Source organism: Hemiscyllium ocellatum, chromosome 30 (genome assembly GCF_020745735.1).
Source record: "Hemiscyllium ocellatum isolate sHemOce1 chromosome 30, sHemOce1.pat.X.cur, whole genome shotgun sequence".
Classification (NCBI taxonomy): domain Eukaryota; kingdom Metazoa; phylum Chordata; class Chondrichthyes; order Orectolobiformes; family Hemiscylliidae; genus Hemiscyllium; species Hemiscyllium ocellatum.
The window spans coordinates 38,270,554-38,293,561 of record NC_083430.1 but is presented as its reverse complement, the minus strand read 5'-3'; the positions used below and the strand labels follow the sequence as shown (position 1 = coordinate 38,293,561).

At 42.2% G+C, this 23,008-nt stretch overlaps 1 protein-coding gene across 1 annotated transcript in view; it reads right to left on the bottom strand.

The window, feature by feature from the left end:
• ubxn11 (UBX domain protein 11) overlaps positions 1 to 17,976 on the bottom strand; it is a 62,937-nt gene extending 44,961 nt beyond the window's left edge. Inside the window, exons 1-8 of the mRNA XM_060847177.1 lie at positions 17,967 to 17,976; positions 15,670 to 15,718; positions 11,636 to 11,673; positions 8,061 to 8,162; positions 6,581 to 6,681; positions 6,391 to 6,445; positions 5,763 to 5,833; positions 1,164 to 1,290 (exon numbers count right to left, since the gene is read on the bottom strand). Coding sequence (XP_060703160.1) covers positions 1,164 to 1,290; positions 5,763 to 5,833; positions 6,391 to 6,445; positions 6,581 to 6,681; positions 8,061 to 8,162; positions 11,636 to 11,673; positions 15,670 to 15,718; positions 17,967 to 17,976 — 553 coding nt within the window. The remainder of the gene's footprint in view (positions 1 to 1,163; positions 1,291 to 5,762; positions 5,834 to 6,390; positions 6,446 to 6,580; positions 6,682 to 8,060; positions 8,163 to 11,635; positions 11,674 to 15,669; positions 15,719 to 17,966) is intronic.
• Between the last annotated feature and the right edge of the window lie 5,032 nt (positions 17,977 to 23,008).

Here is a 23,008-nt window from a genome sequence, read left to right as displayed (position 1 = left end):
CCATTTATGAACTATGGAGTTGATTCACCACCTCTACACTAATGCATTTATGTCTATAATCTTATCTGTAATATGAAGAATGACCATGACCAATGTGCCAAAGGGCTGCTGGTAAATGTAGTAAGGGCAACGGGAAACAATGAATGCTCCAAAGAATCCGGCTGTTTTACTGGAATTCAAGGAATATGGTGGGTTTGCAATTTTGAGAAAAGCCAGAGAATCAAACAGAGTTACACAACCCAGAAAAGCACAATACTGGTTTTGCATTAGTGTACTACAATGATATAATTGACACTGGGGAGCAGATGGAGGAAATCTAGTCCACTTTGACTAGCAGAAGAGTAGATGTAAAATGAAATCTCTTGTGCTCATAGCACCAGGTATGCTGAGAGGAAGCACTGAGCAAATTTAGGGCAGCGGACACCTGGAGCTTTGACATTCCCCAAGCTCACAATTGCTCCATACGAGGTGTGCCAGCTCATATAATTTATGAACAACTCATCATATACAGTTCAGGAGTCCAAAACTAGCTGTCATGACGAAAAGATAATCAACAATAAATCCAATAAATTTGAATATAGGAAATGTGTCTTTCCCAGAATGTGGTGACTATACGAATCTTGCTACCATAAGGAGTGGCCTGGCAAATAGCACATAGTTAAGGGAAGGCACCTGGATAAGCACACAGGGTGAAAGGTATAGAAGGAAATATTAATAGAATCTAGATTGGGGGCAGGTCTTGTGATGCATAAATACCATCAGGTTTTAGGTGTGCCTCTATCCAAACCTGTTTTAAAATAAAATAGTGTAAGAAAAAAAATCTCCCAAACTTACTTTATCCTTAAGAAAGCAATTTTAATCATACAGTCCCCTTTGTTTCTAAGGTTTTGAAACCATCATTTGCTTGAAAAATCTATCCAGTTAATCCACTTTCAGATGTTGAATCCATATCAAGGAGTTTTGATTCATTTTCTTTTTTTAAATTAAAAAAGAGAAGTGGAAGTTTTGAGGAAGTTTCAGGCCAAATACCTGTATTTAGACAGCCAGGGTCTGTGCTGAACCCTCTTCAAGATCACAAGCTCCCTGAATCACTGTGACAGTCCTCATGTTGTGCTGCAAAACAAATCCAACCAAGTACTACATCTAGTAACTGTACAATTTACCTGGGTGTGAAGGTAGCTCACTGGGATTGGGAAGTTCCTGCGGCTCTTCCTCTTCCTTCAAATACACATTGCTGGTCTCATCCTTTTCTGAACCAACCCAAATCATCCCATAATCACTCAGGAATTTCTAGAAAATAAAGCCATAAACATTTCAGCACACTTCTCCATCCTTGTTCTTATTTTTGGTTGATTTTTAAATGGACTGTAATAATTTATTTCAAGAAATCTCTGAAAATGAACCAAAAACCGCATGCTAACATCTAATGATATGCCACAGGAGGCCATTCAGCCCATCATAATAGTTTTTGAAGAACAGCACCCTTATGAAGATACGAATTGAAACAATACTCCCTACTGCCTGGATGAGTAGTGATCCAACAACACCCAAGAAGCTTTACACCATCCAGGACAAAGTAGTGAACTTGATTGGTACCATGTCCAAAGAAAGTCCACTCCTTTCACCACTCAGTAGCAGAAGTGTATACAAAAATGCACTGCAGAAATTCACCTTAGCTCCTCACACAGCACCTTTCAAATGGATAACCATTTTCATCTCAAAGGATTAGAGCAGCAGACAGCAGGGACACCACCACCCAATTCCCCTCCAAGCCACTCATCATCTTGACTTGGAAATACAGAGGAACCTCAATTATCTGGCATTCGATTATCCGGAATTCGATTATCCAAACAAACTACTCCCCGCCCGTTCCTTCCAATAATCGAGGATCCTCTGTGTATCATCGTTCCTTCAGTACCGTTGGATGAACTTTTGGAATTCCCTACCTAATGGCATTGAGGATCTATTACAGCACATGGACTTCAGCAGCTGAAGAAGGCAGTTCACTGCCACCTCCTTATGTGCAACTAGGGACAAGCAATAAATGTTGGTCAGCCAGAGATGCCAATGTCTCACAAGTGCTGCATTGAAAGCATTACATAACACAACTCTATAGATGAACTGTGACTTTATCAATAGATGAACCCATGTGAGCTGGAGTAGCCAGTTCTTGCTCAAATTTGCCTTATGGGACTTTTTGGAACCTAGTTTCTTCCCAATGGATGGGGGAATGGGAGCCTCAGTGATAATGAGGCAATATTAGGTCGTGATGAGAGTGATAATGGCCTACTAATATCCCCCTTGTTGCTCACTAGTGAGAAACTCACATCAAAGTTTGGGACTTGATTGGAAAAGGTGACTTATTTTTCAAAATGTCAACATAAGCTTCATTCCAAATGTCTCCCAAATTTCTCACTATTGCCACATTGTTCAGGGCCTGGAAAGATTTCGTCCACAGTACCAGTAACCTCTCTCCCTTTATAACAAAGAACAGGAGTGATCTGACCTTGCACTCTTACTGGAATAGTTCTGAAACCCTGCAGTTGAATATTAAATCGTTGAAGAAGCTCAGGATTAGGCCATGTTAGCATCCGAAAGAATGAATACTGTTTCTCCTGTATCAAAAATAAAATTAGTTTATTTCGCCATTAATTATGCTTTGGGAAAATTTGTATTTGTCTTGAAGGTCTGTGAAATCAGGATAGCAGAAATCCTCTATTTGGTCTGTTAAATCTGGGTAGCAGACATCTGGGTACCTGAAGAAGGGCTTATGCCCGAAACGTCGAATCTCCTGTTCCTTGGATGCTGCCTAACCTGCGCTTTTCCAGCAACACATTTTCAGCTCTGATCTCCAGCATCTGCAGACCTCACTTTCTCCTACCAGACATTGTCTGGTGGGTCTGCTATATTCTCAAAGAAGAAAACATGCTCCTCAGCATCCTCAAATCCTTTAACAATTGCAGACTGTTGAGGTCTGTTTTAACTTCTTGTCCTTTAGACCTTGTTCTGACATAGCTTTGTTCACTGTGCTCATGACCTTCAGTAATATTGGCTGAGCACAGCTTCTGCTGGTGGGATCCTTTTTCGCTGAAGCATTAGAGATGACTATGGGTTCTTCATTTCCATGCTTTATATTTGCAGATTTCTGTATTTCTGCGCACCCTTTCATTTCCAATCTCTGTGGGGTGACATGGTGGCTCAGTGGTCAGCACTGCTGCCTCACAGTGCAAAGGACATGAGTCCAATTACAACTTTGGCAACTGTCTGTGTGGAGTTTGCACATTCTCCCTGTATCTGTGTGGGTTTCCGCCAGGTGCTCCGGTTTCTGCCCACAGTCCAAAGATGTGCAAGCTGAGTGGATTAGCCATGGGCAATGCAGAGGGATGGGTCTGGATGGGCCGCTATTTGGAGAATTAGTGCAGACTCGATGGGCAGACTGGCCTGCTTCCACACAGTAGGGACGCTATGGTTCGCTGTTTACCTGTAATCAGCTGTTATAAAATGGTGCTGATGATGAATTAATCTGCTCTTTCTTATGGTTATTTGCCGAAAATTCACTGTTCAGATCACTGATTCTCTCATTTAATGCTTTCTGCAATCTTGACTAGTAATCCTTGAAACCTTCTTTTTTGTGGGGTTTTCCTGGTCTCCAGATGTCTGGCTGATCAATTCTGGAATTTCTCCATCCACGAAATCAACCCATCCTAAGATCTGTTTACTCCTTTAGATATTCCCTGAGAATTCCCACTACATAGGCGACTACTGTATTATTTTCTAACCTTCCATAGTTTGGAAGTTCTATCAAAGGGTCTAGAAATTGCTGCCAACATGCATCAAGATCTTGTCTGACAAAAGGTCAGACAAAACCCAAGCCAGTAAAGATCAACAAAATTCGTCATTTATAGAATCCCTACAGTGTGGATAACAAGTCCACGACGACCCACTGAAGGGTAACCCATTCAGACCCATTCCTCTATCCTATTGCTCTACATTTCCCCTGAGCGAGTTTTGAGAAGGTTTGTAGTTCAGGTTGAGGTTCTGGATGTAGGTTTGCTCCCTGAGCTGGAAGGTTCATTTCCAGATGTTTCATCATCCTACTAGGTAACATCTTCAGTAGGCCTCAGGCAAAGCACTGTACATGATTCCTGCTTTCTATTTATATGTTTGGGTTTCTTTGAGTTGGTGATGCCATTTTCTGTGGTGATATCATTTCCTGTGGTGATGCCATTTCCTGTTTTAATTTCCTCATGGGGTGGTAGATGGGGTCTAACTCGATGTTGTGGTTCTGTTCACCGAGCTGGAAGTTTTTGTTGCAAACGTTTCGTCCCCTGGCTAGGAGACATCATCAGTGCTCTGGAGCCTCCTTTGAAGCGCTTCTGTGATGTTTCTTCCGGTATTTATAGTGGTCTGTCCTTGCCGCTTCCGGGTGTCAGTTTCAGCTGTCCGCTGTAGTGGTTGGTATATTGGGTCCAGGTCGATGTGTTTGTTGATGGAGTTTGTGGATGAATGGCATTCATCCACAAACTCCATCAACAAACACATCGACCTGGACCCAATATACCAACCACTACAGCGGACAGCTGAAACTGACACCCGGAAGCGGCAAGGACAGACCACTATAAATACCGGAAGAAACATCACAGAAGCGCTTCGAAGGAGGCTCCAGAGCACTGATGATGTCTCCTAGCCAGGGGACGAAACGTTTGCAACAAAAACTTCCAGCTCGGCGAACAGAACCACAACAACGAGCACCTGAGCTACAAATCTTCGCACAAACCTCTAACTCGATGTGTTTGTTGGTAGAGTTCCAGTTGGAATGCCATGCTTCTCGGAATTCTTGTGCGTGTCTCTGTTTGGCTTGTCCTAAGATGGATGTGTTGTCCTAGTCGAAGTGGTGTCCTTCCTTATCTGTATGTAAGGACACTAGTGAGAGAGGGTCATGTTGTTTTGTGGCTAGTTGGTGTTCATGTAACCTGGTGGCTAGTTTTCTGCCTGTTTGTCCAATGTAGTGTTTGTTACTGTTCTTACACGGTATTTTGTAAATGACATTAGTTTTGCTTGGTGTCTGTATAGGGTCTTTCAGGTTCATTAGCTGCTGTTTTAATGTGTTGGTGAATTTGTGGGCTACCATGATGCCAAGGGGTCTGAGTAGTCTGGCAGTCATTTCCGAGATGTATAACATATAAATAGAAAGCAGGAATCATGTACAATGCTTTGCCTGAGGCCCACTGAAGATGTTACTTACTAGGGTGATGAAACATCTGGAAATGAACCTTCCAGCTCAGCTAGCAAACCTACATCCATTTCCCCTGACTAATGGACCTGACCTACACATCTCTGAACACAATGGGCAAATTTAGCATGGCCAATACACCTGACCTGCACATCTTTGGACTGTGGGGAGGAAACCGCAGCACCCAGAGGAAACCCATGCTGAGAGAATGTGCAAATTCCACACAAACAGTTGCCTGAGGCTGGAATCGAACCCGGGTCCATGGTGCTGTGAGGCAGTAGTGCTAACCACTGATCCCATTATATATAAGACGGCGTACAGAGGTCACCCTTGGAACCATATACACTCAAGTCTCAGTTCCATGCAATGTATCAAAATCTGACATCACTGGTGTTACAGTCTACTAATTAGCACAGCAAAATTAACATAACCCATTATACTCTGTAAGGTAACAGTGAAAACCAAGAAGGACTTTGAGTGGGTGATGGTGTGATGAAACTTGGTTCCAATGCATAGGTGAACCTCTTACCTCCATTTCCCACACTTGATTCTGAAGCTGATGTAATTTTTCCAACTCCTGCTTTCTTTTGGGTTTATCAGCTATTACAAGAAAAGAATAAAGAGAAACAGGATTAATGAAAAAAAAGGCTTCCAAATCAAAACAGCTCTATCCGAAGCTATCCTCAGCTAAGATACCTCTATCTAGTTAGTGCTGTCTCTGATTAACAATTCTCTGCAGAAAAGTCTTCCCATTTTGTCCCAGATTATCTGTGTAAAACCAACAGAAACTTTCTCCCTGTTTATCCCATCAAAAAACACCTCTCCTAAGTCCCCCTCTTTGCTCTCAGACCAACCCCAGCTGCTCTAATTTTATCTAAAATACTTAACTTCTGATAAATTCCCTCTGCACTAACTCAAGGTATTGATATCTTTCCTAAAGGATGCAGAATATTCAGTAGAGGTGTAACCATAAAGGTCTACCATCTAGACAGTGAGTTTTGCATCATTAGCACATTTACGATGCTGCAGTTGCATCATGGCAACTATAAATATAAGGCATAGCCTCTGCAAAACTTCTCACCACACTGCACAACATCTTTGATATACAGCATTAGCACTGGACATTATTTTATTTATAGTAATGTAAAGGCCTTTACCATTGGACAGCTGGAGTAAACTCAGCTTTTCTTCCAACACAGCAATTTTCTGGTTCTGTCAAAAGAGAGACAATATGATAAAGAAAATATTCCAATGTCTCAGTGTTATGACAGAGTGGATAGCTGAGAAATTCTTTCATGACATCAGTTGGGAAATTCCTGCCTGGCATTGTCTGGAAACCTGCCTTACCTTCCTGCTGATCTCCTGTGCCTGGCTTCGGACCCGCTGTTCCATATCGGTCAGCCGTTTCACCATAGTGGACATGAGCTCAGCATCACTGATACTTGAGTCTGGAGACACACAAATACAACAACAAGGCAAATGCTAAATGTATTATAGTAACCCCTGAAACATCATAGAATCATAGGAAGCTGCTTCGGTGGTAAATTCTTATGTCCATATAATGCCAAGTTGGAGATCACCATTCTAATCTCATTTTTCTCCTTAGTCCCTATATGTTTGATGTTGTCCGTCAAATGTTTATCTAATTTCCTCCCAAATATTGAGATTTTCTCACCTTCAGTAATTGCTTTGGTCAGGATCAAATATTCTAACAGCCATTTACATTAAAGTCCTCCCACTACCATTTTTCTGTTTCTAACACTATTCTGATTATTTTTGCTTCTAGCTGCTCATTATATGTAAGCTCTTTCAATTACAAACTTATGTTCCACTGCAAGCCTTTCTCACCATAATATTCTTCACCCACTAAGCTTTCATTCTCTTTGATACAAATTTCCAATATGGATCATTTCCCCCTCTATTCTCCCAATTCACTACCCTTCTATTCTGCCTAAACCATATAAATTATTTGCTCCCTCGGCCATATTAGCTCCCACATTCATAACAACTGAAAATATTTCCCTAATTGCTACGTCAAAATAATTTTCGTCAGTCATAAAAGGATAGCCTCTTTGGTGATGACAATTCTGCATTATCCACCCCTCTCCATCCCTTCAATATTCTTTCTGAAGCTTCTGACACAAGTGACCACATTATACTCTTCCATTGCCCCATTGGCAACCTTGGCAGAAGACTGTCTGCTTGGTTCTAATCTTGACTATCTGGTGGTCAAATTGAAACAGAGCAAAGTATTTTCAGAAACAGGCTTCTCTTCTCACCCTTGTGTTGTTTCCCCTGGAGATCCCTCTTTCTTATCTATACTCTGCAATTTGTCATCATGATCCAAAGACATGGGGCTGAATTTGACTTGGTGGGAGGTAAGGGCTACAGTGGGAGACAACAGATAAGGTGGTTTCTGGGTATCTACTTGCCCATCAAGGGTTGGGGAGGAAAGACAGTCCTTGTTTGGGACTGGATGCCACTTAATTGGCATGGAAGCAGGCATCTTGTTCAATTAAGGAGACAAGTCACAACCATTGCAGTCTGTGAACTTTAGCTCATTCATATCATAGATGCCTGTCTGCTGCAAACCTTATTGAATGATTACCCTAACAAATCACCTAACACCTTGAAGTTTTTACCTTAATATTTGAATCCCTCCTGATTTTTGGTACACCATCTTTCCACTACATCCCTGTTACCACTCTTACTCTATACAACCCAATTACTATCTAAGCTTTTTGCTCAACTGAATCAGGTGTCTTTGTTCATCTACCCCTCCCAGTTTCTGTGCCTGGTGTTTCACGATCCTTTTACTAAGTCTTGCCTTTTGCCTTTGTCCTCTGTGATGGGGACGAAGTAGAAGCTGCTGAGGAATTTGACCATGACAAAGGAGGAAGGATCTCACTCAGCAGCGCAGCCTCATCATCTGCAGGAAGAGACAAATGCTTTAAGGGGTCATTGTTTTGCTTGGGGATGTCATTTGCATTGTCTCACCAAATACTCCCAGGGCAGATACAAGGTTTGGACACTGCATAAATCTCCAATTTATATCCTCTCAAAATGTAACTTGACATGCACATCACAACTGCACCTGTAGGACATCTGTCATATCAGCCAAAGCAATCAGACAGAGTACAATGACAAATGCATACTGAGTGAATTCTTGTTCCCTTTCTGTTTGGCTGTTCACCAGTGAGGTGCACTGACAATATCATATGGTGTGCAGAAACCACAAGTTCAGCAGAAGTGCTAAAATGTTATTTGCAGCACAGACTCATATCTCATATTAAGCAAAGCTCACTACTTTCTGTGAAGTAGAAAGAGTCTCTGGCACTAATCTGGGAAGAGTAAAGTCCAAAAAAGGGTTTCAAGGAACTGGTTCTCTCAAATCTGTAAGGTCAATCAGAGGCTTTTTAAACAGTGAGTTGAAAAACACAAAAAGGAACCAGTCTATGACTCTGGGTGGGAACAAAACTAATGAGTGGTCTTTGGCTACACCTGAATGCAGGAAGGTAGAGAGGGCTCATGGAGCACTCGCCTTCTAGCTTTCTCACTGCTTGGTACCATCAGGAATGTTTTTGACTCTGAGCTCCAGCAACTGCAGTCCTCACTATTACCTGCCTCTGCTCTTGACGTAACTGATCCTTCTGCCACAAGAAATAGTTCTCTTTCATTTACCCTTTCATAATACGGACATAATTCAAAGTTTGTGAGAAGATTTGTGGCTCGGGTGCTCGTTGTTGTGGTTCTGTTCGCCGAGCTGGGAGTTTTTCTTGCAAACGTTTCGTCCCCTTTCTAGGTGACATCTTCAGTGCTTGGGAGCCTCCTGTGAAGCGCTTCTGTGCTGATTCCTCCGGCATTTATACTGGTTTGAATCTGCCGCTTCCAGTTGTCAGTAGCTGTCTGCTGCAGTGGCCGGTATATAGGGTCTATGTCGATGTGTCTGTTGATCGAATTCGTGGATGAGTGCCATGCTTCTAGGAATTCCCTGGCTGTTCTCTGTTTGGCCTCTCCTATAATGGTGGTGTTGACCCAATCGAATTCATGTTGTTTGTCATCTGAGTATATGGCTACTAGGGATAGCTGGTCGTGTCATTTCGTGGCTAGTTGGTGTTCATGGATGCGGGTTGTTAGCTGTCTTCCTGTTTGTCCCATGTAGTGTTTTGTGCAGTCCTTGCATGGGATTTTGTAAACCACGTTGGTTTTGCTCATGCTGGGTATCGGGTCCTTTGTCCTGGTGAGTTGTTGTCTGAGAGTGGCTGTTGGTTTGTGTGCTGTTATGAGTTCTAGTGGTCGCAGCAGTCTGGCTGTCAGTTCAGAAATGCTCCTGATGTATGAGAGTGTGGCCAGTCCTTTGGGTTGTGGCATGTCCTCATTTCATTGTCTTTCCCTGCGGCATCTGTTAATGAAATTGCGTGGGTATCCATTTTTGTTGAATACCTTGTATAGGTGTTCTTCCTCTTTTTGTAGTTCAGGTGTGCTGCAGTGTGTTGTGGCCCTTTTGAATAATGTCCTGATGCAACTTCGTTTGTGTGTGCAAACAGACATAACAGACAGCAGGACGCTGAACCTATTAACAAAGACGGCATACTTAAACTACTAGACCTGTGCCTCACAACACACTTCACATTCAACAACCAGATATATGAACAAATTAACGGAACACCCATGGGCTCACTGATCTCTGGACTGATAGCAGAAGCAGTTATGCAAAGGTTAGAAAAAACAGTTTTACCGCAACTACAACCCAAACTATGGATCAGATACGTGGACGACACCTTTGTAATCATAAAAAACACAGACATAGAGAACACACACTGGATCATCAACGCCACACTCACAGGAATCCGATTCACGAGAAAGGAAGAAAAGGACAACCAGCTCCCATTCCTGGACGTAATGGTACAAAGAACACCGATTGGAAAAATCACCACGAAGGTATACAGAAAAGTCACACACACAGACCAAGTCCTGAACTATGAAAGCAACCACCCCAACACACATAAACGAAGTTGCATCAGGACATTATTCAAAAGGGCCACAACACACTGCAGCACACCTGAACTACAAAAAGAGGAAGAAGAACACCTGTACAAGGTATTCAACAAAAACGGATACCCACGCAATTTCATTAACAGATGCAACAGGGAAAGACAACGAAATGAGGACATGCCACAACCCAAAGGACTGGCCACACTCCCATACATCAGGAGCATTTCTGAACTGACAGCCAGACTGCTGCGACCACTAGGACTCATAACAGCACACAAACCAACAGCCACTCTCAGACAACAACTCACCAGGACAAAGGACCCGATTCCCAGCATGAGCAAAACCAACGTGGTTTACAAAATCCCATGCAAGGACTGCACAAAACACTACATAGGACAAACAGGAAGACAGCTAATGACCCGCATCCATGAACACCAACTGGCCATGAAATGACACGACCAGCTATCCCTAATAGCCATGCACTCAGATGACAAACAACATGAATTCGATTGGGACAACACCACCATTATAGGACAGGCCAAACAGAGAACAGCCAGGGAATTCCTAGAAGCATGGCACTCATCCACAAATTCGATCAACAGACACACCGACATAGACCCCATATACCGGCCACTGTGGCGGACAGCTACTGACAACTGGAAGCGGCAGATTCAAACCAGTATAAATGCCGGAGGAATCAGCACAGAAGCGCTTCACAGGAGGCTCCCAAGCACTGAAGATGTCACCTAGAAAGGGGACGAAACGTTTGCAAGAAAAACTCCCAGCTCGGCGAACAGAACCACAACAACAGACATAATTTTGAATTGATCTGGAAAGTCTACTTTGAAATTTTTTTTATGAAGAGAACAATTTTAGTTTCTCTTGTCCATAAACCAAAACTACAAGAGTCTGCACATAACTGGGTAGGACTGTGATGGAGAAGTCACAGCTGAAATGAACCTAGACTACACCAATACCACTGTGGGTATTTTTGAGTTGGGATCACAATGGTGATCGAGAGTGTAAGCTCTTGGGAGAAAAACAGTTATACATTAAGTTGGAGACATTTGGAATACGAACTGGAGGAATAGCTCTTCGTGGATGTTTTGTTGTCCTGTGGGTACAGGTGGATTTTGCAACCTCAAGTGGAAAAAGTGCAGAATCCAATTCTCAAAAGCAATTCTAGCTTACCACTTCAGTCCAGTGGTCAGTTCACTCTGCAGAGACTGAGATCAATTCCAGACTCACACCACAGATCATCAGGCAGGGTGTGTAAGGACCACTAATGTTCCAGAGTATGGCAGATCCTGGCAATGAAACAGCTCAGCAGTTCATGTTAACTACTGTGGCTACAGGATATATCAGGATTAGAATTTGAATGTGTCTGTGATAGTTTGGCTGCCTTACCTGTGTAGCAGTCCTTTTCAAAACACATTGCTTGTTTGCTGTGAAAAATACACCAAAATAAATTAAAACATTTACGAGTGATAGCTCTACAAGGCAAATTCTCTTTTTTCTATTCAGTGACATGAGTATACACAGACAAAATATTTCGAAAACAACAAAACAAAAGGAATGTATATATACAATTACAATAGGATTAGAGGTGTCAGCTATTGTTTAATGGAAGGAAAAGTGAGGACTGCAGATGCTGGAGATCAGAGTCAAAGAGTGTGGTGCTGGGAAAACACATCCAGTCAGACAGCATCTGAGGAGCAGGAGAGTCGATATTTTGAGCATAAGCTCTTTGTCAGAAATGCCTGATGAACAGTTTATGCTCAAAACATCAACTCTCCTGTTCCTCGGATGCTGCCTGAACGGCTGTGCTTTTCCAGCACCACATTTTTTGACTATTGTTTAACGGTCACATGCTTGACTCCATGTGAGCAGACTGAGGGTTTTAAGAACCTGTTCCAGGGACTACAGTCCAATAATTCAGCTTGACAAAGCTAGCCCATTAGGAAGGGAGTACGGCATATCACAAAATGCCAAATTTCCATTGAGATAATAAACTGAGATCCTATTATATCAGGTGACTAATGCAGATCTCACATCTCTGTTTTAAGATAAGCGGGGGGGATTATCCCCAGTGTCCTGGCTAATATTTATTCTTCAAACACCTTCAATATTAAAAGTTGTTATTTCTTGATTCTGAGAGGAATTTACTACATACTAAGTTAACTTCTCTGTTTTCCACATTACAACTATGACTACGATTTCAAAAGTACATCGCTGGTTTGAAAGCATTTTCAGATCCTCGACTGTGAAATGAGCTAAATAAATGCAGAGTTTTCTTTATTTAACAGTATGCTAGAAATAAGTGCTTCTCAAAATATTTCCCACTGTGACCCCCATTTTGTTGCTTGAATATCACTGTGGCTCTTAAATGAGAAATGTAAGGGGAGGGGGTTTGAAAGGGAAAGAGGCCTGCAAGTTTGGGGAAGGCTCAATCTGTTAGAGACACAGCGCAGCTGTTGTAACTTAGTCATGATCCCAAATCTTTTTGCCTGTGACCACCATGGAGTCCCAACTCCCACTTTGGGAGTTCTGGCATAAAGCATTAGACTTCATGACTCTATGGTTTAAACTCCAGTCTATGATTATAACAATCAGTTGGATATTCTCCCCTGACTGCTGCAGATAACCAAATGCTGAATGTGTGAGGTGAGGTAAACTCAGATGTGATGCAATCATAGAACAATTGACCCTCATTGTCTACACTGTGCCTCAAAGACAAAATGGTGGAGGGGAGTGGGACAGAGGGGAAGAGTGAGAGAGGAGGCCACAAATGGTATCTCCAGTACTCTTCACTGAGAGTGGAAAGGGGCAACATTTGGATTCGCAGTGGGCAGTTAATATTCACTTGAGTCTCTTAAAAAAAAATGGAAATTATGTTGAAACTGAAAATACTGCAAATGTACTATAAAATACGACTCTGCTGTGCAGGTTGTTGTGAAATATGTTGCAGTGAAGACATTCTGTGACAATCTACAAACTGCAATAGATAAATATTGGAGGACTGGAGGAAGATAATTGAAATTTATTTTTGGCTGTTGTGCAAAACAGGGTTTGATACACACACACACACACACACACACACACACACACACACACACACACACACACCACTTTAAACATCCACCAGAGAACTGAGCACATAATCTCAGCTGACAATTCATTGCAGTGCTGAAGGAGTGCAGCACTGTCAGAGATGCCATCTTTCAGATGAAACATTAAAGATCCTGCTGAACAATTGGAAGAACCTGGGAGTTCTCCCTGGGGTCATACCCAAAATTCATCCTTCAACCAATATCATCAAAACAGATTATCCTCCCACATTATCAAACCTGTGTATAGTGTAAAGAAAAACTACAAGTTTTCCACTTCAAAAGTATATCATTGTCCATTAAGTGATTTAGGATATTCAAAGATCATGAACAAATTTATGTGGTCTCAGTTTAACATCTTGTCTGAAAGACAAGAACCTCCAAAAGCATCAACCCACATTTTGTTTCACATATTATAACCAACTCAATCTCTTTAATTTCAAAATAAAGTTTCTTTTCATGGAACTTCAGGATGCCATCATACTCAGAGTGCTACAGATTAGGTTAGAGAATATAGTCCTAGGACATGTGTTCATGTAGTCTTGCCTTATGTGAAATGATAATACATGCATTTTTCCAAATAGCTGAGGGTGAAAGCCAGGACTAATATAACGATCCTGCACTACAGATGGCACGAGCAAATGCTGGTCCCAGAGATTTTATTAAGAACCTACATGTTCCTATTCATTATTGACATGATATAATGTTCATTGAGGAAGACTGAAGCTCTGGTTACACAAACTTCTTCAGTGTACAGAACATTCCTTAGAACCTTTCTTCATATGGATGCACAAGATAGTTCACACAGACAGATAAATTGCACTTATTAAAGGGTTATAGAGTCATAGGGTCACACATCACAGAAACAGGCACTTCAGCCCATCATGCCTATGCCAGCTAATGCTAAAGCAGTACTGAGCTCCACCCCATCTGATGATATCACACACACTTTGGGTGTAGAGAAGTGGTCTAACATGAAGTCCTGATTGAAACAGAGCATATTTCTGACTCCTGAAAGTCTTAAGGAATTATGCCTAACTAGCCAATGTAACCTATACATATTGCCTTAACATCATAAATTGCCTCTTGTTAACCACTCAAGCAGTTCTTCTGTTTGAGGAAAGGTCTTTCTTCTATCAGAGTCAATTATACACTCAGCATACAACAGAGTAGCAGCATCAAACCTGAACCAGAAGTTGCCAGTGATTGATAACTCAACGTCCAATACAATAATGGATCATTTTTGAAATGCAATCATTGTTGTAATGTAGGAAACATGATAGTCAATTCACATACAGCAAGCTCTCAAAAGCAATAATTAGGTAACTGACCAAATCACTAGTCATTTCAAATTAATATTGGTGATGTATAAATATTGGCCAGGAACCTGCAGAGCTTCCTTTCTCTTATTTTAATAATGCCAAATGGATTCTGATATCCATCCAAGGGAGCAGACATTGTCTCTGTATAACTTCTTAACTGAAATCACACTTCTGACAATGTGGAATTTCTCAGTACTGCATGATAAGTTTGTTCCTTATCAATATGGTTGTATTCTGGTTGGCTATACATCAGAGAGCACATAATAATCAGAATATTGGAGTTTTTCATCTTCTCCTTCTTGGGATGGCAGAAGTTCAGAGATTTTGTGCATGAACTGTAGAGATTAGCAGACTGCCTGGTAATTTGTGATGAAATCTTACTTTAAAGTTAAACTATCTACAGTAAGCAGAACAGAGTCATGTAAATTGAATGGGGAATGCAACTACCGAACAAGTAGTATCACTGAATGTTTCTTTACTTTTTTCTGGAATATTGGCCTAGTCAGCAATGGCTTCCCATTCCTAATTGCCCTTGAACTATGTACCTTGCTTTGCTATTTCAGAGGAAAATTAATATAAAATGAGCCGCATTACTGTAGGTCTGGAGTCACATGTAGTCCAGACCAGGTAAAACTAACAGATTTGTTTCCCTTAAGGACATTAGGAAACAAAATGGCTGTTTGATCGTTAACATGATTATTAGCACTAAGACTCGCTTTTACATGCCAGATTTATTAATTGAAGTTAAAATTCGCTAACCACCAAGGTGCTATTTTAATGCATATCTTATAGCATTAGCCTAGGTCTAAGGATTACTGATACTGCACAACGTTACCATCTCCACTTCTTCCCATGTCCAAAATACCCCAAGTCAAGATGGTGCGTGACTTGGGAAGGAATTTTGGGCAGGTTGTGTTTGCATGTGCCCTCTGACCTTGGTAGAGAAATAGCACTTTTATTCATTTATTTGCAGCACAGAATGGACCAGAGCAAGGAGCAAGGTCTCACTTACCGATGATCCTGCAGCTCTGGCAGGAGGACTGATACTTTCCGTAATTTTCCTAGAGATGAGAGTGGGGAGCTCATTATGATTACAAATACCTTGCTCAGATTCTTTAATCACTCTGCCACAGGGCCTAGGGTCCTGTCCCAAACTGACCACTGCCCGGGATCCTGTCTCACACTGACCACTGCCTGGGATTCTGTCTCACACTGACCACTGCCCGGGATTCTGTTTCTCACTGAACACTGCCTGGGATTCTGTCTCACACTGACCACTGCTGGGATCCTGTCTCACACTGACCACTGCCTGGGATCCTGCCCCAAACTGACCACTGCCTAGGAATACTGTTCCAAACTGACCACTGCCTGGGATTCTGTCTCACACTGACCACTGCCTGGGATCCTGTCTCATACTGACCACTGCCCGGGATTCTGTCTCACACTGACCACTGCCCGGGATTCTGTCTCACACTGACCACTCCCCGGGATCCTGTCTCACACTGACCACTGCCTGGGATCCTGTTCCAAACTGACCACTGCCTAGGATCCTGTTCCAAACTGACCACTGCCTGGATCCTGTCCCCCACTGATCAGTGACCTGACCGCACACTCCTCTCTCCCGCTGACCGATGCCTCTAGCTCTGCCTCTCAAGCGCCCCGGTGCTCTAGCTTTCAGCAGGTTATGGGGCTTTCGGGGCTGGTCAGTGTCCTGGGCTCCTGCCCAAGTCGCTGCATTGTTTACTGTGTTGCTAGGAAATACAGTAAGCAAATAGCTGATTGGCAGTGCTGAGACCAGACCACAAATAAAGGTGAGACATGATTGGACATTAACAAACTTGTGGTTTATTTTCAATCAGAGACCAAATATCTTCAACAAGTGAATCAAAGAGCAAAACTTTAATCCAATCACTGAGCATAGATCTTAAACCAATCAAAAACCAAGCATCCCTGTTCAATGACTGATCATCACCTCCATCCAATCACTAACCAGTCAACTCGATTCAATCGCAGACTGGTCACCGCCATCCAATCATAAAACTGTCATATTCGTCCACCAACTAACCATTCACTTTCATCCAATCATAGTCCAGTCACCTCCATCTGACTGGTCACATCCGTCCAATCACTGATCAGTCGCCCCCACCCAATCACAAACCAGATCCCTCTCTGCTCGCTGGAGACTTACTTGGGTTAAGGGAAGATGGTCCTGGGTGTTGGGGGGACAGTCATCTCAGATCCAGGACATCTTTGCCGGAGGTCCTCAGGGTAGTGACCTAGGACTATAAAATATAGGAGTCGAGAACATTGTGCTGGAAAAGCACAGCAGTTCAGGCAGCATCAGAGGAGGAGGAGAGTCGATGTTTCGGGCAAAAGCCCTTCATCAGCCCCGTTGCCTGAAATGTCGACTGTTCTGCCTGACCTACTGTACTTTTCCAGCACTACACTCTCAACTCTACTCTGCAGTCCCCACATTCCCCTATAAGAAAAGGATCCTATGAAGTCACTCAACTCCCCTGCCTTCTCCCTATAAACCCTTGATACTCCTACTAGTTGATAATCCATCTGTCTTAATATACTCAATGACTTGACGTACGCTACATTCTGCAATAATTTGTCATGAACCTCGGCCCACCCATCTTCAGCTGTTCCATTCTCTTCCATTATGAGAACTGAAGTGGATATGTTTGCTGATGGTTGCAGCATGTTCAGTATCATCATCGATGCCTTGCATATTGAAGCAGACCATATCTAAGCTTGGGCTGAAAAGTGGCAAATTACATTCATTGTTGCAAAAGTGTTAGGCAATGACCATCTGCAATAAGAGATAATCTTAAAAAAAATTGCCCTTGATATTCAATGATGTCACCATCACTGAATCCCTCACTATCAACATCCTGTGGTTTTCCACTGTTGAGACACTCACCTAGGCTTGCTATACAAATACAGTGACAAGACGAGGTCACAGGCTCAGCATCTGCCAAAAAGCAACTCACCTCCTGATTCCAGAAAGCTTGTTTATCATCTGCAAGGCACAACTCAGGAGTGTGACGAATGCTCCTCATTTGCCTGGATGAATGCAGTTCCAACAACACTCAAAAAGCTTGACACTATATAGGACAAGCAGCGAAATCGACATTTCGACAGTCGACATCAGGATGAAGGGCTTTTGCCTGAAACATCGATTTTGCTGCACTTTGGATGCTGCCTGAACTGCTGTGCTCTTCCAACACCACTAATCCAGAATCTGGTTTCCAGCAGCTGCAGTCATTGTTTTTACCACTATATAGGACAAAGCAGCTTGCTTACTTGGCACCATATCTACAAACGTCCACTCCCTATAACACTGATGCTGGGTAGGCGCTGTATGTACCATCTACAAGATGAACTGCAAAAATTTACCAAAGCTTGTTAGCACCTTTCAAACCCACAATCACTTCTATCTATATGGACAAGGGCAGCAGGTACATGGGAACACTACCACATACAAGTTTACCTCCAAGCCCCTCAGCATCCTGACTTGGAAATATATCACCATTCTATCACAGTCACTGGGTTAAAATCCTGGAGTTCCTCACGGACTGCATTGTGGAACTACCTTCTGCACATGGACTACAGTGGTCTAAGAAGGCACCGCCTTCTCAAGGGGAACTCATAACTGGATAAATGCTGGCCTATGATGAGTATCTTGTCTGCATGGCTGACAAGATTCCATAAACATGTCCTCTACTCTGTGCTCCACAATGGTAAGCAATTACTAAGAGTGTAGAGGAAATGCTACAAGGACACTCTGAATGTCCCCCTAAACAAATGCAAAGTCCTCACTGACACATGGGAGTCGCTTCCCTTAGAACACTCAATCTGGAGAAGAAGAATCGTGAAAGAGCCAACAACTTTGTCACCGAGTGGAGTGCATGGAGGTCAAGTGCAAGCAACAGAAAGAGTGCAAAGAATCCAGAGCTTCCCACCGCTCCACCTCATCACACAGTTTCCATCACTTTACTGATAATCAAGAAGCGATTAAAAAATTGGTTGGATTTCTCCTGGTTTTACTTACTGACCAACCATGGACATTTTCCACATTGTCAGGTAAATTCCAATATGGTAGCTATATTGGCATAGCTTGGCTAAAGATATGGAAAGTTCAGGAGTTCAAATCTAGGGTGCTATTACAATCATAGACGTGTACAGCACAGACTCTTCAGTCTGACTCATCCATGCCAACCAGATATCCTAAATTAATCTAATCCCATTTGCCAGCTTTTGGCCCATATCCATTTAAACCCTTCCTATTCATATACCCATCCCAATGCTTTTTAAATTCTGTAATTGTACTAGCCTCCACCACTTTCTCTGGCAGCTCATTCCATACACACATCACCCACTGCATGAAAAGGTTGCCCCTTAGATCCCTTTCAAATCTTTCCCCTCTCACCTTAAGCCTATACCCTTGACTATTCATCCTAACCATGCCCCTCATGATTTTATAAACTTCTGTAAGGTCATCCCTCAGCCTCTGATCCTGCAGAGAAAATAGGTTCCAGCCTATTCAGCCTCTCCCTATAGCTCAACCCTCCAATTCAGGCAACATCCTCATAAATCTTTTCTGAATCCTTTCAAATTTCACAACATCTTTCCTTATAGCAGGGAGACCAGAAATGAATGCAATATTCCAAAGGTTTGCAGAAATGTTATTGGTGCCTGTAGCCTTTGCGGTTTCTGATGCCTCCAGCTGTTACTTAATTCACCCAAGATCCTTAGACAGATTCCAAACCCCCAACTACTTCCATCTAGAAGGACAAGGGCAGCAGATTTTTGGGAACAACATCACTTACTAGTTCTTCTCCAAGCCACTCCCCATCCTGATTTTGGAAACACATTGCCATTCCTTCACTAATGCTGGGTGAAAATCCTGGAAATGTCTCTCAAAGGGCATTGTGGTTCAACCTAAAGCAAGTAGACTGCAGTGGTTCAAGAAGGCAGCTCACTACTGCCATTTAAGAGCAACTAGGGACAATTCATAAATGCTGGCCAGCCAGCAACTCCCATGTATCATGATCAAATTAAAAAAGTCACATGGAGTAAATCAAATTGGCATCAGTGATGCTGACGACTTCTAGAGGAGGTTAAAATGGACCATGCACTCAGCATTTTTGGCTGAAGATTGTTACAAGTGTTTCAGGTTTGTATTTTGCACTAACGTCCTGAGCTACTCTATTGCATATGGATAGAGATATTTGTGGAGCTTCCCTCTCCACGGAATTGCTTGATTGTCCAAAACCATTCATGACTGAATGTGGCAAGACTGCAACACTTATATCTGATCTATTGGTTGCAGAATCACTTAGCTCTGTCTATCACTTGTTGTTAATGCTGTTTGGTATACAAATAGCCGTGTTTTGTAGGTTTAATAGATTAATGCCTCATTTTTAGGTATATATTTGGTGCTGCCCTGGCATACCCTCCTGCACTCTTCATTTAACCAAGGTCAATCTCCTGGCTTGTTTGTAATGGCAGGGTGAGGGATACAGAACAATTAAGGATGGACTAATAAATGTTGGTCCAGCCAATGATCTCCACATCTCATGTATGCATACAGAAGATTCTCTACATGTAAGAATCAACTTTAGAATCTATTACTTAGAATTGATGTCATACCCACAACAGCCACAGGAATTAAACGATTGTTTTGTCAGTTGATACATGAGAAGAACAATGAATGATATTTCAAATTAACAAAAAATAATTTCTGGAAGAAATTTTATTTATATGAGCAGAGCTTTCAGGGATATGAGTGTCAAAAGGGCATGAACATCCATTCCACATTACCGTAAATTAAACAAGTTTTCCAAATGAATATCTAGCACCTTTTAATCACATCCTCAAGTGTAGGTCGATGAAACAAGATTTTCCTGTGACCATGTTATACTTCAGATTTATACCTATGGATAAGGAGTTGTCATCATCAGCAAAGATTATATTCAAAAAGTAATAAAAACAATGTTGCAAAACTGCCACCTATCTAAATTCTCCAAGATGCAGATCATGCTTCGAGTTAGAGAGTCATAGAGATTTACAGCACAGAAACAGACTCTTGGGTCCAACTTGTCTATGCCAAGCAGATACCCTAAATTAATCTAGTCTCATTTGCCAACACTTGACCCATATCCCTCCAAACCCTTCCTATTCATATACCCATCAAGATGCCTTTCAAATGTTGTAATTGTGCCAGCCTCCACTACTTCCTCTGGTAGCACATTCCATACACACATCACTCTTTGGGTGAAAAAGTTGTTCCTTCGGTCCCATTCTCACCCTAAACCTATGCCCAAGGCTCCCCCCACCCCCGGGGAAAATACCTTGTCTATTTATCCGATCCATGTCCCTCATGATTTTATAAAACTTTATAAGGTCACCCTCAATCCCCCATACTGCAGGGAAAACAGTCCCAGCCTACTCATACTCTGCCTCTAGCTCAAACCCACCAACCCTAGCAACATCCTTGTAAATCTGTTCTGAACAGAGAGCATAAAGTTGGTGCATGTCTGGCATATATCTACCTCAATTGCACATTTGATAAAAAGTCAGAGTCACAACCCACAACTGGAATCTGGTTACCTTATATCCAAGATGTGCAGTGATCCCAGGTATTATAAAGATATGGCACCTAATGGTACAAGAAGAATAGATTGCATCTAAATTGGAAGGGGACTAATATACTGGCAGGGAGATTTGCTAGAGCTGCTCAGGAAGATTTAAACTAGAAGGGTGAGGGGGGAGAGATCGTGAGGAAAAAAAATAATCTGACACTGGGACAGTTGAGAACAGAAGCGAGTCAGTCAGGACAGGCAGGGACAAAGCAGAGAACAAGGTAGGACTGATAAATTAAACTGCATTTATTTCAGTGCAAGACGCCTAACAGGGAAGGCAGATGAGCTCATGACATGGTTAGGAACATGGGACTGGGATATCATAGCAATTACAGAAACATGGCTCAGGGATGGAAAGAACTGGCAGCTTAATGTTCCAGGATACAAATTCTCCAGGAAGGACAAAAAGGGAGGCAAGAGAGGAGGGGAGTTGGCATTTTTGATAAGGGATAACATTACAGCTGTGCTGAGGGAGGATATTCGGGTGGTACTGAGAAATAAAAAAGGAATGATCACCTTATTGGGATTGTATTATAGACCCCCTAATAGTCAGAGGAAATTGAGAAACAAATTTGTAAGAATATCTCAGTTATCTGTAAGAATAATAGGGTGGTTATGGTAGGGGATTTTAACTTTCCAAACAGAGACTGTGACTGCCATAGTGTTAAAGCTTTAGATGGAGAGGAATTTGTTAAGTGTGTACAAGACAAATTTCTGATTCAGTATGTGGATGTACCTACTAGAGAAGGTGCAAACCTTGACCTACTCTTGGGAAATAAGGCAGGGCAGGTGACTGAGGTGTCAGTGGAGGAGCATCTTGGGGCCAGCGACTATAATTATATTAGTTTTAAAATAGGATAGACAAGATCTAAAAGTTGAAGTTCTAAAGTGGAGAAAGGCCAATTTTGACAGTATTAGACAAGACCTTTCAAAAGCTGATTGGAGGCAGATGTTCACAGGTAAAGGGACGGCTGGAAATGGGAAGCTTTCAGAAATTAGATAATAAGAGTCCCAAGAAAGTATATTCCTGTCAGGGTGAAAGGAAAAGCTGGTGGGTATAGAGAATGCTCGATGACTAAAGAAATTGAGGCTTTGATTAACAATAAGAAGGAAGCATATGTCAGGTATAGACAGGATATATCGAGTGAATTCTTAGACTTTATAGCAGTAGGAGTATCCTTAAGAGAGAAATCAGGAGGGCAAAAAGAGGACATGAGATGGCTTTGGCAAATAGAGTTAAGGAGAACCCAAAGGGTTTTTATAAATACATTAAGGATAAAAAGATAACTAGGGAGAGAATAGGGCCCCTCAAAGATCAGCAAGGCAGTCTTTGCGTGGAGCCGCAGGAAATGGGGGAGATACTGAACGAACATTTTGCATCAGTATTTACTGTGGAAAAAGACATGGAATGTAGGGAAATAGATGATGACATCTTGAAAAATGTCCATATTACAGAGGAGGCAGTGCTGGATGTCTTGAAACGCATAGAAATGGGTAAATCCCAAGGACCTGATCAGGTGTACCCTAGAACTCTGTGGAAAGCTAGGGAAGTGATTGCTGGGTCTCTTACTGAGATATTTGTATCATCGTTAGTCACAGGCAAGGTGCAGGAAGACTGGAGGTTGGCTAATGTGGTGCCACTGCTTACGAAAGGAGCTAAGGTAAAGTGAGGGAACTACAGACCAGTGAGCCTGACATTGG